General features: G+C 44.0%; 1 protein-coding gene across 4 annotated transcripts in view; it reads right to left on the reverse strand.

Moving 5' to 3' along the window:
• The window catches only part of agap1 (ArfGAP with GTPase domain, ankyrin repeat and PH domain 1), a 97,466-nt gene that overhangs the window by 30,302 nt on the left and 48,734 nt on the right, over positions 1-18,430 (reverse strand). For all 4 annotated transcript variants that reach the window (XM_048978481.1, XM_048978482.1, XM_048978479.1 and 1 more), the window contains 5 exons: positions 14,073-14,200; positions 13,335-13,493; positions 12,839-12,931; positions 2,693-2,797; positions 1,872-2,040 (listed from right to left, as the gene is read on the reverse strand). In XM_048978481.1, coding sequence (XP_048834438.1) covers positions 1,872-2,040; positions 2,693-2,797; positions 12,839-12,931; positions 13,335-13,493; positions 14,073-14,200 — 654 coding nt within the window. The remainder of the gene's footprint in view (positions 1-1,871; positions 2,041-2,692; positions 2,798-12,838; positions 12,932-13,334; positions 13,494-14,072; positions 14,201-18,430) is intronic.

Below are 18,430 nucleotides of genomic sequence, written 5' to 3' on the forward strand. Positions count from 1 at the left end.
TTTAGCTACCATTTTGTGTCTCTTAACGACGTTGATAACCGGCTGAACAACAAGGTAACATCAATGAAGTCAAAAATGTTACAGGGTGACTTATTTTAACTCGGGCACAATAGTCTAAAAAAATAAGATACACTTTTAATGTGCATGAGCCTTTGACCCCAGAAACAAGAACTATAAACTCATAGTCTCTCTAGACTTTACTGCACCTGGCATTCCACACAACACCCTACCTACTGTCTTAATCCAAGACCTGCATGTATTATTTCATTACAAATTTTCTAGCTTTTCTGGACCTTGGGGAAATTTGGGGTTAGGTAGGTAAAAAAAAACAAAAAAATGCGTCAGTGATGACTATTTGATGGGAGAATTTAACTTTCTGCTCACATTTAATGGCAAAGTAAAACCAGTGAAAATCGGTGATCGTCATCAAATACTTTTTTTTTTTTTTAGTTCAGTCCAGCATTCCTTGAGATTTCTTAATCTTCTCTCCACATTACTGTTTCGATGTGGGGAGGCTGCCTTTAATCTGTATCCATCGAGGTGACTGAGCGTCTTTTAAACACACACTTAGAAAGTAAAGCTTTAAAAATGTACCTGTTGTGCATTGACAGATAACACGGAGATTCGTCTCCGGATATATGAAGAGCTTCCTTCGGCTGCCTACGGGAAGCTCCGAATGAAATGTCACGTCTCAATTTAATCTCCTCTGAAAGGAATAAATAAAACTCCCTTTGCTCTAATGAGCACCTTTTGGTTAATGGGGACATTTATATAAAGTGAGGGGAGAGAAGGAGAGTGGGGGAAGGAGGAATGGGAGAGCAGAGCCAGTCTAGGGTCAGACAAAGATGGAAGTCTTGCAAACAGAGCAGAGTACTGCTGACCCACTGGGACTGAACAGCACGACATCAGTCGAAGGCATCCCTCTCTAACACAATGCACTGTTACCACTGAATACGTCGCCCCAAAGGAAGCTCGGTGGTTCTGTAACCATAGAGACAGTGTCCATGGGCCATCTGTTGGATTCTAAGGACACCTCTCTTCCCACGGCAAAACGTACGTCCGTAGATTTGCACTAAATGGAAGAGAAGCTGTCCAACTAGTAGCCCTGATTATTAGTGGAGGAGAACTGTTTTGCAAACTTACAAAGCAGTGTTAAAACTGTTTCAGCATGAGGTTATGGGAGTAGAGCCTATCCAGACAAATTGTGTTTTCAATCATAATATTCTATTATTCAAAATTGTTTCTGAACAGTGTTATTATATGCAAATAAGACCGGCTTCAATATAAGTGTATGAACATATTTCACTGTTAACAGCTGGGAAAAAGACAGTTAAATGCTGTTAAATTAGTCTTAATTTGCATAAAATAAAGAGCAAGTAACATGTTATGCTATATTTAATTGTACAAACATTTCATAACACTGCTTTGTGTCTGCAAAATTAAAAACACTGATCGTTTAATATTTCAAGAGATACTCCTCCTGGGATTGGAATATGTCAAGCTTAAGTTCTGATCATGATTAAACCCATTAACAGCTTAATCAGGCTTAATTGATTAAGAACTCAGTGTGCTAAGAGGTCCCTCCAGACCACCAGAGCATTCTGACAGGCAACAGCATATTATGCTTGCAGAAGGGAGGTTCCAGGACTTGGAGGTATTAATTTGATACTGGCTTGTATGTAAGACCAGGATCTTTGTGTCAGGCACATTCAGTTAGCACCGTGCAAGCTTGAGTTTACCAGTTAGCTTGGCAGGGTTAAGTGCTGCTCTCAGGGTCATAAGCCCTTTGTTTATAACAGGCTTGGTATTAGTATGTGTATTTTTCGGAGATCAGACATGATCCTGTTATGGTGGTAGTTGGTGCTACTTACCAGGGCTCTGGCCCAGCTGTAGGTTATTCATGTCTTTGGCCAAGCCATTGGTCTTGGGGCTGGACACGGCTGCACAGGTGGACACAGCCCTGGGGGGCCTCTTGCCTGGTACCTTTACGGTGGTGCGTAGGAGGTCGATCTCCTTGCCATGGACATTCTGCATGTAGTCCTGAAGAGGGCAGTTTGTTATTTTTTATCAGAAGGGAAAGAGCTGGTGAGTGCTTCTGTCGGGCTGCTTCAATGTGTAAGCTGCTACTCCACTGATAAACAAAACCAGCAGTGTCAAACTATAAATGGCATCCTGCACAGCCACTCAATGACAACAAAAGGGACACGCAAGTATCTGGCTGGGAGACGAGGGCGATGCCATGAAAAGATGCAGACAAAGGGCAAATCGCAGCCAAGTGCTGTCATGGCTGCCTAACAAGACTGCAGAGGGCTGCATTGTCTGGCCCCATTAGGTGTACGGCAGCCTGGCACCCATAATCGCAGCTTCATCTGCATTGACATGCCCCTGCAGGAGCTGGCCTGGCGCCCCCTCAGACACGTGCCTGTGCACGCACAGCAGTCTCCCATGCAGACGTGGGAAGGACCCAAGGGGAGCAGTCTGAGCTCGGGTGCTGCATGTAAGCTGACAATGATACAGGGAGAGTCTGTGGGGAGAGCAACAAGGTGTGGGGGTCATTCTCCCAAAACCATCTGAATTGTCGGTGCCACAGTTTCATTACAGTACTGTAATGAAAACGTCTTCCATGATGCCTGTGGTTATTCGCCTCAACGATGGAGTAATCGGGCAAGTGGCAGAGAGCTGCAGGACTTACATGCAGACTAGGGTGGTAGGTGAGCACGCCGTTGTCACACAAGGTCACATACTTCTTCTTCCACTCTTTATTCAAAGACTTGCCGCTCCTCTTCATGAGCATCCCCTGGAGGAGAGGCAGAGGGTCAGAGGTTAAGCACAAAGTTCATTTAATGAAATAAACGTAAAAAAAATGTCCAATCAGTTTGCAGAGAGAGGATAAGCAGGGGCGCCAAAAAGGGTAAAAAATTTGGAACATGATGATTGGTCTGGATTGGGGGGCCTGGTATAATATGCTTTCATGGGGCCCAAAATCTTTAACGACACCCCTGGCTACAAGAGTCTGCATGTAAAGATTTTTTGCAAATATGATACTCTGGCAGCCTAGAGTAATTTAAAAATTTCAGCACAGAAAACTATTTTTTAGTATTTGTCTTTGTCCAAGAATGCCAGTTAGCTGGTTTCTGGGAGGCTTTCACTGTGCACTTTGGAAGAGATATGAGGGAAGTTCACCATCATTCAAGATCTCCATAGAGAGCCCAGTTACTCCGACAGACAAGCAGGCAGGGCTTGGCGCTGCTGTGGCACGCTTATCACAGATCGACTTTACACTCAACTTAGGGAAGTTCTTACTTATTTCCTGAAATAATTATCTTACAACGTTAATGTTAAAAAAAGTGCTATAGGAAATCCATGGAGTGGTATCAGGCTGTGCCTTCAGGCTGTGATAAAATGGCACTCATAAATTTATATTAAAGTCTTATTCAATAGCAATTATTTACCAACAAAGATTTATTGATCTGGTCTCCAGTGTTTGTGGCATGACTGGCTAGGGAGTGTAAGATGGAGATTGCATGCATGTATAGCAAACACTGACCAGGGATGAAGAAGGGGTCTCTGCTTCTATTAAGGTTTTATTTTCATACAAAAGAACCTAGTACACTGATAACTTTGTGTGCTTCTGTACACGGGTTCTGTTCATTGAAATGCATATTCATAGCCCATCCGAGCGGCTCAACCCAAAGTCATTCGGGATCAAAAGTCCCAGTAGCCTCCCCCCTCCTAAAAAAAAGTCACCAGGTCTGGGAAAGGTGCATTTAGCAAATTTAAACCTCAGCCATGAAGGTGAACGGAGACGGGGGACCAGAGACGGGGGGACCGGAGACGAGGGACCGGAGTGGGGGGGACCGGAGTGCTCTCGGTGCACTTTCCTATCTGCATTGGCCACAGTTTGCCGGCGACTGTCTACTCTCCAATTTGGCCAAATTCATCAGTGCTCAAGGAATAAAACTGTCTGCTGATTAGCAGCCTCACCGGATCGCCGGCCTGTGTCACTATGCCGGACTTGTTAAACATTAACGGCGCAGACAAGAGGAATTAATAGAGTTCAACAGCAGCAAGGAGATAGCTTTCAACTCTTCGGTGCAGGAATGAGAGCGGGAGAGAGATGGAGAGAGGGGGAGCACGAGGCTCCTTCAATCAGTTCATCAGTCTGAACCTGATTTAATGCTGACCCCAGCGGCACAGACACAGATGAATCATAAGGAAATACTATTTTAAAAAGCACAGCAATGGAGTAAAACTGAAGACAAGACAATGAAGCGCTGTTCAGGAGCATGGAGACCCTGGAAGCAGCGGTCATTACAGCAAAGTGCTTCATTATATTCCAATTCACATGAATTTAAAAGGGAATCACATGCAGGGACCGAGGCTACATGTTGATATTTATTAGTTTTATCAAAAATCCTGTATGTGTCAACACTAATTTGTTGCATAGTGAACCACACTTATAGACTATGAGAGTACGGTTCTATAGCATATGTACTTTCATGTATCATTAAAAATAATTCAATCCTTTATTTCGGTTTGTCAGAATCCTTTGTTTACCAGGCTGACTTTTCCTAACCAGTCCAAGCCAACTGGTAAATGTAAGTTAAGTTTGTACAACCTGTTTAAGTCATTCTTACAGACTGATGTGCAGCTAAAAGGACGCCAATTGCAAACAAGCAGCATCTATTTGGTTGGCCGGAGAAAAGCCGAATAAATCTTGTTTGCGGCCTGAGGGGGAAACTGCAATTATAAGCAGTCGTGTGCTCATTTCTGAGATGTGTTTTCGTATAATAATTAATATGTTTTCTTATAATATAATCGTACGTTTCCCCTCACAATATGCTGCTTCTATTACCACCTGTAATGATTTGCATCATGCGTGTATCAAATCAAATGCCAGAAATTCTATGGCTTTCCTCAATTCTGCAGGTCCATTTTCTAAAGATAAAAAAATAAAAATACGAATCCGACCTCCTTTTCCAACAAACACGAGCACCTGCAGCCAGATGCATGACCCTTTCCCCATGAGGCAGCCATACCCCTGCAGCTTTGCTACCATAAACGCAGGGACAGAGCTCGTACAAAAGGCTACTAGTGTGACACCACATCACACACGTTCACCTAACATCTTTGCTGCATAAGAGTATTGTTTTGCATTCTCTGCGGACCCAGTTTTACCTCTCAAAGTCAATCATGACACTAAATCCAGGCTTTTACACTCATCTACACAGTAGCAGCAGTGGACATACAGACAACCCTGCATTGGAGGAAACATGATTTGACAAGGCTTTAAATCTTAAAGGGAGAAGGCGGCCAGCGGCAAGAGAGCCGTCAGTAACTGTGAGTATTAATATAATGGACGAGAAGGCGTTACAAAGCTGCTGCTTGTGAATCTGTGCGTGTGTATATGTGTGTGTGCTGCATGACCGTGAATACATGCTCCAGCGTGAAAAGTGACCCCCCCCCCCCCACCACCTCCCAAAATGCACCCCTGCTACTCGAAAGTGGCTTTATTAATTTTGCTCCTTTGTGGTCAGGGTGACAGGCGATCACTCCCTGCGGGAGGCTAATTGAACAGCGTGTCGGCCCAGCCACGGGAAGCATTTGTCTCTACAGCACTTCCAGGATGGTCTTACTACTAGGCAGCTACCTTCAGGCCACCTGACAAAGTCTCCCACACCATGCAATCGCATGAGTCTGTTATCCATTTGCGATTACATCTGGGAGGGCCTGACTCAGAATAAGTACAAATTAATACTGTTTCCTCAAGGCTCATGTGACTGGAAGGGGTTAACATGCCACATTAACCCTTTATGTTCTCACAGACCCTATTTCATCATTGTCCATAATTAGTAAACTTTAATTGCCTTATAATCGAAAACTATACAAACACGCAGCACTGCTATAACTGTCCAGCTGTAAGGAGAGGCAAATTGGCAATTATTTTTTATGCATCTGTATCCTGTTTATTTGATTTTGCTCCAACACATCCAAGTACAGCACAGAGCTTAAAAAAACGGAAAGCCCATGTCCAAAAGAAAGCTCCAGAGAGCCACTTAACAAAACACTTAACAATAACCCAAAATACGCACCCAAAAATGCAGGGAAACTACTAATAAAATGCAAAAACACCAATAGAATGCATTTCCTTGGTACCTCAGGGAATCTTGGATAAGCTAATTATAACCAGCCCTTCTTTTCCCCACAGGAAATGAAAACCAAAAGTGAGAATGAGGTAGGTAAAGTTGATTCTGACTTGTTCAAAGCCAGACCAAAGGCCAGGCTAGGCTGTGATCACACCCAGCATGACGTCTCCGAACAGGAGTCTCTCCAGAAAACATTTCCGAAATCACATTAACCCTCCATACCTCCACGCTTCTTTGTTGACTGGATGGCCTGACAGCATAGAAAATAAACAGGGACCATTGTAATTCACTGGACAATGCTGCAGGGGGGATGAGAGAGTGTGGGGGGCAGAGCCCAGCCAGCAGGTCAATAGAGGATGTCTCCCCCTCAACTGGCTCCGTAGTTTGTGCACTGGCAATGTGTCACTCCACACGGGGCCTTGCGCCTTTGACTGACTCCGCCCACGTCAAGGCATGTGCCATATCGCAGGGGCCATCTGACCAGGTCAGCGGGACTCAGGGATCATCCATCATCCCAGGGCGGACACTCCTGGGCAGCCCCCAGGGGAGGGTGCAGCATGGGCAGGGAGGAGCAGAGAGATGCACGCACACATATTTAAACAGAAGACGACATGCACGCGCACATTCAGACACATAAAATATCAAAATCGATGCATGTGCAAATTAATAACCATACAATTTCAGCCCTCACACACATGCACATGTACACACCACTCACTGGACACCAGATAAGGTCGTCTTTAACAAAGCAAGGACAAGGAAGGTCAGGCCCCGGAGACCTCAGCAGACAGAGATAAAATAAAACACAAGGGGAAAAAAAAAAAAAACTCTGATTTATCCGAGGAGAGTTCTGGGTAATTAATTATAAACTCAATCATGCAAACCGTATTTGTGCAGCCTCAACCTGATAGGAGATAAAAACCAAGCCATCGCCCTCGCTGATGAGGTGGCGGCGCATGGGGGGGGACATAAGCTGTCTGGCATCGGTCTCCAGGACACAGGCTGTGGGGGCACTTAGATGCTGCTACCTAAAAATATATGAATACACACTAAGCACGAGCAGGGCTGAAATAACGCAATCAGACTGGCACAAATACACACACAATATCAACTGCACAGTGATTAAATGATCTCGTTGTGCTGGCAATATCTGATAACCGACAGAGCTACACAAAAGGGGACATCCACCAACTGATCGGTACCGAAAACGCTCCAGCTTGGACTGGTGGCCAGCAGTCCCGGCAAAATGACATTTTTCAAACACAGTGGAAGGTGGATTTCGCCGTTCTCGTTAAGGGCTTGATAGCAGCTCTTTAATATTCACTGTCTTAATTAGGACTGCAGTTAATTTCATTAAATTCTTGTGCTGCTAAATGAAGCAGATTATGAGAGCTCTTTTATGGCCAGGCGTGAAATTACAGCCTGCCCGCGCCAATGGCGGAGCTCAGCTAATGAATTACAAGGTAAATACCACCCAAATTAACCATCCGATTTAACTCTTAACAAAGCGCCAGGATCCGGGCATGCAAACTTGGCCACCAGTGCACTCTTGGACCTTCTCTTCACATAAAACAATAAATTAATGCCACGATGTACTTTTAAACTGCAGTGGGGAAAAAAAAAAAAATCACAAGATGACAATAGGGGCCATGGTGCACCAGTTAATAAAAAATGGATGGGGGGGGAGGGGGGGTGGACACCACAGCATTGTATATACACATACAGCAGAAACTATTTTTAGTGTGTGTGCAAAGACCACAACCACTACCATTAAAATGGGTTTTTTACCAATAAGACATTAACCCATAGAAATCCACGTAATGAAATGTGTGGAACGTGCATGAAAACCAAGAGCTTCAGGCTTGCAGGACATTTTACTAACGACACTTTTTGTGTATCTTTTTATCTTTAGAAAACTTGGGATAGATCATCATGCCAATGCATTCAAAGGAAGATGAACCTGGGAAGCTCATATTCAACCAACACCCCTGAACTTGATAACCTGGATGCAATGTAATAACCAACAGAATTCTCACTCACACACTATATTCAAAGGGAGATCTGGACTACACTATCAAAATCTCATTTCTAAGAAACTTACCACAACTAATCACAGCCTTAATGCAGGAAACAAAGCACATAAACCCCAGGATACTGGCTAGACAGATGAATACACACTTAACTCTTGGTGCGATCTATATGGACACACTGGCCAGGAAATTACAATCAACAAATCGTGAGATTAATAGACAATTACACCTATCTTAGGAAGACTGCAAACAAATAAAAAAATGAATATAATTTTTATAGTAGCACAAGCCTTACACCTCCAGGGTTGGGGGTTTGTTTCTGACCTGAGCCTGCACCACCCAAAACACTGATGCTGCCTGGGACAGACTCCACACTCCCAAAGGCAGCCAAAGGATTGACAGAAACTTCTGTGTGATCTTTACTGTGCATATTTATTTAGCAGTCGGTTTTGTCCAAATTGACATACGGGTGAGGAAAGCTTGCAATCAGGGATCAAGGTTGGCCAGTATCCAGGAACCCTGGAGAAACTGGGGTTAAGGGCCTTTCTCAAAGGCCGAATGTTGACACGATTACACTGATGATCAGGCGATCTATGACTTTTCGTATATCGGATTTACACCTCAGGTTTTGATTGACTTCCAAGGCGTTACTTACGTGGAGTATCTCAGTTTCATGTGTATCCGTACTTCCCCTGGGGTTAACATGCCACAATGCACCCTGCTTAATACCATCATTATCACCATGAGACCATTTCTGCCTCTCTCGCCTGAACCGGCTCCCTTGCTACTGCCTCTCATACCCCGTCCAACCCGTCACAGCTATACCTCCTTATCCCAGCAATCTGCTTCCTTCCCTGGTAAGACCAGAATGGCCATTAAACCCTCCATCACACACTTGTACATGATGCCCCATCAGGCCAAATCCAACAGGCTCAAGCCTCTCTGGTAATTAGCGACTAATTAGAAATGAGGAACAGATGCTGGTAGCGTCCGTGCAATAAACAGGTTGTGTAAACAAAGCTTCCGAGTCCGTACATTAATTAGCACCTTAACAAGCTGCAGTGCAGACTCAAGCTCAGTGGATCCAGTCGTGTGGCATTTGAGAAGTATAACAGACCTGCTCTTGCACTGTTTAATTGGTTGAACAAATGCACTCCAGTAGTTTCCTACTGAATGAGCCTGGCCCTGTAGGGATTGCCTAAACATTTTCTCATCTGGTCCAGCCCTGATATACTCTACAGACATACACATGTAGTCTTCATCTGCATGGACAGACTCAAGCACATAGGATTAAACAAAGTGCAGTCACATTAGCGCAAACAGACTAAGGGAAAAAAAAACCTAAAAAGTGGAGAAAAACTCAGTTTAGTTGCCTAATTACTGTGTAGCGTTGATCCGATCCAGCCTCATTCCATGGGTCCGTGTCCATCAGACGGCTCGTGTGTTTTAATGAGGTGTGACTTGTAATGAAGGCAAACGACTCGTTGTAGCTGAGAGTCAGAACAATGGGCTGCTAATGAGAGCAGGCCGGAGGCGGAGGCACGGCCCCACTTCAAACACGCTCCACCTGGCGGGGGCGTCAGGCTACACTCAGATCTGCGTCACCCCATCGCTGGCTGTGCGGAGTGGGTCAGAATGAGATGCTGGGAGATTGACCCAGGGGTCAGCGACCACTAGAGTTCTGGGTGTTTACACTAAGTCTTTGCTTCGAGCCGCAGAACTCACATAAGGGAGGACCTGAAGGAAAACACTGACCGTGGTCCCAGCTGCACTGGAAATTATACCTTAAAAATTGGGGCTCTGCACTCATCCAGCCTCACGCTGTCAGTGACCTTGGCCCATAACTAGCTAGTGAATGATGCCCGATCGTTAAAATGGCACTAATAAACGAGGGAAACGGACAGCCACTGAATGCTGCCCAGCAATAAATATGCGTTTAAAACCCGCTCTTAACGGAAATAAAAAGGTAATTGACTGACAATTAAAAGCGCTCCCCGCAGTGAGCGTGTTAGGTGCATGGCGCACGCCATGACAGGACGCTCCACAGCCAAGCTAACACAGTCAGACACCTGCCAACGCGATTAATGCAGATGCCCAAAAACAACAACAACAAAAAAAAAAAAAACAAAAAAAACAGATCGGCACACGCCTGTGTTGCACAGGGATATAGGGGTGTTGCCTGGGTGCCTGAGAGGGGTGAATGGAGGCCAGCGGTCATAAATGCAAACATGAGGCAAGAGCCGATGAAGGACAGGTAGACCCTCCCCCAGATGCCTAATTAGCCTGACCGCCTGGCCTGCCGACCAGCCACCGCAGTTCATGAAAGGCAGGGGGGGAGATGGAGAACGACGCGAGCGCATTCAGAAGAGGAAAGACCACAGGGAATTATCAAAACAATTAACGTCTAATTCCAAAATTAATTTCTGTCGCGTGCCTCAGAGCGGAGGCCGCTCGGCTTTTGTTTCCATCCGTGGTGAGCTCGCTCATTAGCGCCACGGCAGGCTCTGCTGCTCCTGTTGGCCAAACACTCGCCACCTCTCCACAGAGTCCAATTAGAGAGAATCTGCGCCGTAAAGCGGCCGACACCGCTGATGTGAAAGGAGCCTGAGCACGGACGACGGCTGGGTGGGCTTTAACCTGAAGGAACATTCCCAAAACCCAGTGTAACACCATGTTGCTCAGCATCCTCCACAATGACCCAGACAACCTCACCGGTTCCCCAGGGAAACAACACTAAGAGTGATGCCCCAAGATAGCAGCCACATCAACTTCCACATTCACGGTACACATGTCTGTATCTGGGTAGATCTGCTTGCAACCTAACAGGCCCAGAAATAATCAAGAATTAACAAAGATGAATTTGAAATGAAAATACAACTATTAGAGACATTTTTTAATAATGAAACAAGGAACGCAAACATGGGTAAGGTAGTAAACCAAGAATTTACAGATGCGACACTGAACGGCACTAAACTACTGAAATTTACTAATGTGGGAATATTTTCTTGATAAATAAATATTTCTAAATATTTCTCCTACTATTTATTTAAATGAATTGTCCCCTTAAAAACTACAACACCCATGAAGTGCTGTATGTAGCCTCAGCTTTAATAACTGCGTATTTTAAATAATTGAATTCCATTTTAAGACAATCGTAACGTGTACAACAATACTGACTATACATTTTCAGGGAGCTGTGCAAATATTCTTAATTTTGCAGGATTAAATAAATTACTGTTGTGTGAGTGTGCCACTGCGATGCGATAGGTTGATGCCCTATCCTGGATTGTTTCATAGCCTCCAGGATAAGCTCCAGACCCCTCGTGACCCTGCATAGGATAAGCAGTTACAAGAAATAGATGGATGGATGGGAAAAAATATTTATAGTTATCAAAGTAAATACTTAAAAATATTGTAATACTGATTTTAGGTCACAGCCCTCCTGCATCAGACATCCAAATCAGCTCTACAGATCCCAAATACTGCCCTGTTGCCCTGTCTAGATACAGTAACCACTGCTTAGTTGTTAAACTAATCACACAAAACACATTTCAGCTTCTCCCACAACGCTTACGGTGAAAGAGAATTTATGTGGTTAAAGAAAATCTTCAACATCAACTACGTTTCACAAAAAAAAAAAAAAAAAAAAAAAAAAAAGCGATGCCAAGTTCATACCACGCGACCAGCGGAGGATAAACCGGCTTGAGATCGGGCAGGGGGACAAGGGAATGGTGTACCCCCTCTGATCAATTGCTCTACAGTGACCTCTACTGTTCAACAGGCACCTGTAGTGCTGGGGGTGATATCCCACTCTCGTTCGAGTGTGTGAATTCTGAAAGCAGGTCAGATCAAATTTTAAAAACTTTTTAGTTTTCACAGCAAGATGGGTCTGAACAGTTCAGGCCTAATCCCCTGTATGGAGCCTGACGTTTACGTCCAGTGGGGGGCAGGTGGGGGTGTGACGTGAGCAGCACCGGCCTCTGTGCTCCGGCAGCCTTCTCCTTCTGCGACGCACAGTGCTCCCGCGAGCCCGCAGCGTGCTAATCACAGCTGCAGCGCGCTAATAAACAGATCTCATCTAAAGGCAGCTCTAATCAGAGATGCAATTTGTTCATTAGAAAATTACAAACAAGGCCCGGCGCTGACACGAGGGGCCACGATTAGCAGTGCTAATTGCCTGATTTTTACACTCCAGTTGAAGCACACAGGAGACGCAGCCCCCCCCCCCCCCAAACATGCCGCTCTCACTGTGTTTGTGACAAATGAAGGCCTGCTAGAGCCATCTCTCACACGCAGCGAGGGGGCGCCACCCACCCCCATCAAAGGGCTCAGCTCCGCAGGATAACCTGTGCCTTTGAGAGCCAGCCAGAGCCATATGCCAAGCCGTGGACAGTACTTCATTAGGATCATCTGGCTTTGCTCCCCCATCTTCGTGGTGGGGGGGATACAGAGATCTTCCCACTCCTTATCCTAATGATCTCATTTCAATACACTGGAGAACCTGCCTCTAATTGATGTCAAGTGTGTTGCTTTCGCTGATAATCAAGGAGAGAGCAACAAACGCCCTGCTTCCCTCTGACGCTTGATCACAGCCCCTCTCTCCCACAATCCTCCGCTGCCGGCCCCCAATTATCCGGGCCCAGACGGACACCAAGACGGTACCTGTTTAATTGGGATAGCTCGGCCGCTTCCAATGCTGTCCGCACGGTTCTCCAAGCCTTTCTTCTCCTTGTCTGGATCGTTCCCCTTCCGAGACTGTGGGGAAGAGAGAATCCCCCCCGGTCAGCACCCACACTTACAGACCCTCATCTGCGATTCAGTTTGGTTAAAAGCACTGCTTCTCATTTCACTGAGGGAAATAAACTCATCATTTGTCAGGCCCCACATCTAAATTAGAATCTGATCTGCAGCTGAGTTTATAATCACTTCTGAACTCCCTAATGATCCATGAGAGAGATGGAGAAATAGGGACATACAGACAGAGAGACAGAAAGAACTATAGACAAAGAGAGCAATAGTGACAAACGACATGACAGACCGACATACTGACTCATAAACCTCTCATTCCATTTAGACTCACTCATCTTCCTCCTGTTACAAATAGGACTCCCTAAACCATCTTAAACTGCTTAAAAGGGAGATAGGGAGAGTTACTTGCCGTGAAAAGGTTGGAACGGCGTTTGGACTGCTTGCGGACAGGGGTGGGCGTGTTAGCCGTCTGGGGGACATCGATACGCAGTTCCTTCTGGCTGGTGCTTGGAGTAGAGGGTACGGAAGAGGAGTACTCACTCAAACTGCCCCCACCGCCATTACTGGCCTGCAAGGAGACAGAAAAACTGCAAATAAACCGATACAGACTCGGCCTTTTACTGAAGACTAGAGGCTACCTGGTTGCTGCAGAGGGAGTCGGCTAACTGACTGTAGGTCCTAATGTCAGAAAGCTGGATCTGTCCTGCATTCCTCACAGGGACGCAACCTTTTTTAGTACCTAAGTTTGTGGAATTTCCTAGTTAGGTGTAGGCTTCTATAATAAAATAAAGGGTGAAACTGTTTAATATATTTGACCGAACTGTTGAAAAGTCATTGCATTTCAACAGATAATTTCAGTTTAGTTTTTGAAAGAAATAATGACAAGGCAGAGACTGACACAAGAGTAAGACATTCTTGAAAAAATTACTTAAATCTGACATTTCTGGACAGAGAACCGAGTTAAATCTGAAGCACTCTGGCACAGTTTAGATACTTTTTTCCAGTCAATATGCTCACCTGCAAGCACCTAATTATAGCAATTGGCTATTACAAAAGCTTGGCCAAAAGATTAAATAGGTTTAACACCCTTGCTGGTTTTAGATACAAGTGTGTGTGTGTGTGTGGCGGGGGGGGGGTCCTCACTCACCTGGGTAATGTGCATGGCTGACACAGGGGCAGCACACACAGATGAGTGGCTGGGTGAGTTCGGAAGGGATTTACAGGGTCCGATGGATAGCTGCTGCTTCTTCCGGGTAGCAACAACCTTCTGGGCCACTGCAAAAGGCAAGAAAACTATGCATGAGCTTATAATTAGGCAGGGAATTAGCATGAACAGCACCCTGTGAGCCTGAACATACCTACACATTATTAAAAGCAGAAGAAAAAAAAAGATAAACACTATCCACACCCCTTGTGAATAACATGATCATGTTTCAACACACCAGCAAATACAAACACGTATGGCAATGTAACACAGAAATAGCTACATCTTTTCTGACATTTTAATTATTTTCGGAAGGTATGACACCATCTTGACTTCGAATTTCCATTGCATTCTTCTACTGTGAAACCAACAATAAACGCATGTATAAAACAGAAGTAAAGAAAAAACGTTAACATAGTAGACGCACATCCTTATGGCAGTTTTGAGATAACCTTGCCCAACTTGGAGGAAACTGCATTGATCCACCATTTGGGGACAAAGCAAGGCAAACCAAGTAGACTAATGGCTGTACTAGCAGAAATCCAAGGGTTCATCTGCTGGAAGACCAGTCCATAACTGCTCATCATGGTGGGGGGTACTGCGATTCCCCCATCTGTCTCCCCCACACCAGCGCTTCCTTCCCAGAGGATCTGCCACGCGAGGATGAAAAGGCTGTTGCCACTACAGGCCCGGCAATTATTTCACTATTATTACTGTGCTTGGTCTAAGAGCTTCATTATTCCTCCCCAGCTCTCGGTATTATCATATCGAAAGGGCAACGTCAATTCATCCCACAGCCCCTATCGATTCAGCTTAGCCTCTCCGCTAATCACTGACAAACTGGGGAGGGATTTTCAGAAGCCTCGTCGTTTCACAGCTATCGACCTGCTTTGTTAAAGCAGGGAAGTGGGATCCCGAAACACCCGGACCAGGACAGAGGGATGGACAGGTATTATAGAACACCAATGTACACCTTATTAGGCTCTTTGACCTTTCCTGGCATATAGCTACTGCAAGAGTCGTGTGTGATTTAATATTACACAAGCATGTAGGTTGAACATAAAATATAAAGAACATCTGCAAGGTTTGTAAAACTAATGTATGATCAAGGCAACACTGTTCAACTGGCTGTGAATATCAGATAAAAACAAACAAGTAAAATCATTTTCCCTCACTAGTTTTAGAGTATCTTGAGTAAATAGTATTAATTGAATAGTATAAATTGTACGGTTCCATCTACAAGCAGACCCCGGCAGACAGCAGTTTAACCTACAAAATAAATATGAACATATATAAAAAAAGAAATCAAAGCACTAGAAAGTTTAACCAAGCCCGACAAGCACAGAGAAAACTATCACAGTAGCACGCTAATTTTTTGTGTGCGCGCGTGCGGGGAAAAAAAAAAAACATCTTTTCAATGAAAACCCATGAGTGGGATTTTAAAATTAACAAGCTCACAGATGTGAATAAAAGTACACATAAGGAAGGTTATGATGCAATAAAAGACTTGCAGTATTTACTGGAGTAGTTACTGTTATTTTTACAGGCCAGATTCATAATTATTTAACCAGTAAACACATCAGAGTAGAAGCAAAAAAAACTAGATCAATACATGGGGTTCTCTCGGATTTGCAGTGTTGTATGTCATACTTTAAAAGCATCCTTATCAAATATGGTACTGAAAATTGACATTTTTCGGTGTGTACAGATTGAAACATATTTTAGAAATTTCGCACCTTGTAGATAAACTGAGATATAATGTCATCACCTAGGACAAATTAAGTACTGGAGCCATGCCAGAGGAGCAAGGAAATAATTGTTTTCCCTCTGACGTCAGCTCAGGGATGAGGGAATCGGATCGTTCTTTGCTGATACCATTAGCATTTAATTTGTCTTGACAAAACAGACCACCGTGTGCTAATCTGAGATATCTTGCGGAGTTTCTGACATTACTTCACTTAAAAATTATTAACAGGTAACTGAAAATTACCAAATGCAAACGGTAAGAAAGAATAAGATATTTTATGTTTTGATAAAACAATCTGACAAAACCAGATGTAAATTATTTGAAAAAGTTGCCTAAAAAGACAACTACAGCCTTCAACCAGATTCCAAATTCCAAAATCCGGCCAGACGAGGGTTAACGCCTTACGTCCAACCTTTGCATTCCATTATTTTGGTACCCAATAAAGCCTGCAGTTTCATTTGGTTGGAAATGAAGATATAGTTTTAATTGGCCCTATTAAACTGCAGAGTTTTAATGATAATTTTGTCATAAACATTTACCTTCAGGTGAGTGCTAAGCCAAGGACAACTGAAAGAATGGCTGACACAGATTTCCTGACCCACAGTCCAGAAAAGGCATTGAGACCAGCACCCGGAGGGGGGGGGGGGGGGGGGGGGGTATTACATGACATATACTGAGGAAGACTTGACTCTATTTTACTTTTAATTGTTAAGAACAGTTATGATAAGATTGTGTAAAATATTTAAACTGCATAGCTAATACAATTTAACTTTATCCATCAATCTTGGTTCCCATCTGAAAGCTGGTCATTTATAGTAATGGTGCTGTCTTGCGTTTGACCAGATTTACGACAGTTCCCGTCTAACAGGAGGTAAAAGCCCAAGAGCACGTGTTCCTACAGCCTTGAGGATTACTCTATGCCTCTCAATATCACAGTGACTAAACAGAAAGATTTCAAATTTATAAGAACAAATACGTGTATAACAGGTGTGTAATATTAACAATTGTAATTACTATGTAACACTAGATCAGCAGATAACAGCTAAAGACAGTGACCAGTAACCTGAAGGTTAGTAGCTGCAGTAGGAATAATTAAAACTAAATTCCCAAGTCAGGCAGACGCTTGCATATAAAACTTATTACCATCATATGAACTTACCATCCTACTAGTAACAACTACATTTGAACACATGCAGTGGATCTTCTCTTACATCAACCTGGATGCAGTGTAATGCGACAAAGAAAGGGATACAGAGGAGAGGAGGTGGGCTAACCTTTTCACTCAGACAGTCACGATATCCGACAAGCAATGGAGCCCGTCCCGGAGAGTTTATTACGCTACTGTCAGGTTTGTTAGCCATGGCATGCTATAAATATTAGCTAATGAGTCAGAAGGAGAGCACGTCAGATCAGGCGCTGTGCAACGAGCCCGCAAGGGACCAGGAAAAAGGTCAGAGACGAACCTTGCTTATAACCTAGTAATTAAATAACGCCCAGACCTGCTCTGCTCTCAGAGAGGAACCGTCTTCTTCCAGTGCTGATCCGCCATAGCCTTGTGTTTTCTAGGTTCCCAAACACAAGACCTCAAAAGCTCTTCACATGATCAGCTTTTTGGAGGCGGTTAGGCCAATTTTCAAATGCTAATCATGAAAACCTGCAAAAATGGTCCAAGCTTAGACACTGATTCAGTCCATCTGATCTAAACTGAAGCTGAAGAGCATCACTGTCAAAATCACTCATCTATCAATATTTCTCTCGATGACAATGCAAGTAAAACAATCTCGGAGAAGGGGGAAATTCTGCTTGCTAAAATTTCTGTAGAAGCATGAATTCAGTCCAGGCAATTTCTTGGAATAAAAGGAGCACAAGGTAAGAAATCAAATGAAATATTTACCTATAATTCCAAATGATATTCCACACTGTTGATCATAAATCTGTAACCCTAGAATACAAGGTATGGTGAAATTCAAGGTACATTGTGGTGTTTCATATTTGTTTGTAACAAAGGTTACAAACAAACATGAAACATCCACATTTTGACGGGCTGGATAAAAGGCCTACAGTGAAGGTGTTTAGGAGAGTACCTCACGCTTCTGTAGTTACTCTAACACACAAATTTCTGAATGCTCAATAAACTTATTAAATTTTGGAGTGCAAAACTAGATGGTGCAAGTAAAATTATGGTGTGGGTGGACACATGGAAAATGAATTTCAACAAGGATAAATGCGAAGCGATTCCCTCAGGATGAGGGTTCACTACAGGTGCTATACAGAGGACTCAGACAACTATGAAGAAAGATGTCAATGACTGAGAAGCATCAGTGTCTTTATCACCGTGCCAGGCATTCGGGGTGGGGGGGCATGAATCCATGTTTGCAAAATGCAGAAGGGTACAGATAAGGTCAACCCTGATGAATACTTTAATGTTACCACCGACTCGAGACTTAGGACTGAAATGGAAACCATTGGGGACCAATTTACATCTGAACACAACCATACACAAAGCATTGTGGGGGGGGGGGTGTAATACATTTCCCAGGAGGGTGGTGGTCCC

This window comes from Brienomyrus brachyistius, chromosome 16 (genome assembly GCF_023856365.1).
Source record: "Brienomyrus brachyistius isolate T26 chromosome 16, BBRACH_0.4, whole genome shotgun sequence".
NCBI classification, from domain to species: Eukaryota; Metazoa; Chordata; class Actinopteri; order Osteoglossiformes; family Mormyridae; genus Brienomyrus; species Brienomyrus brachyistius.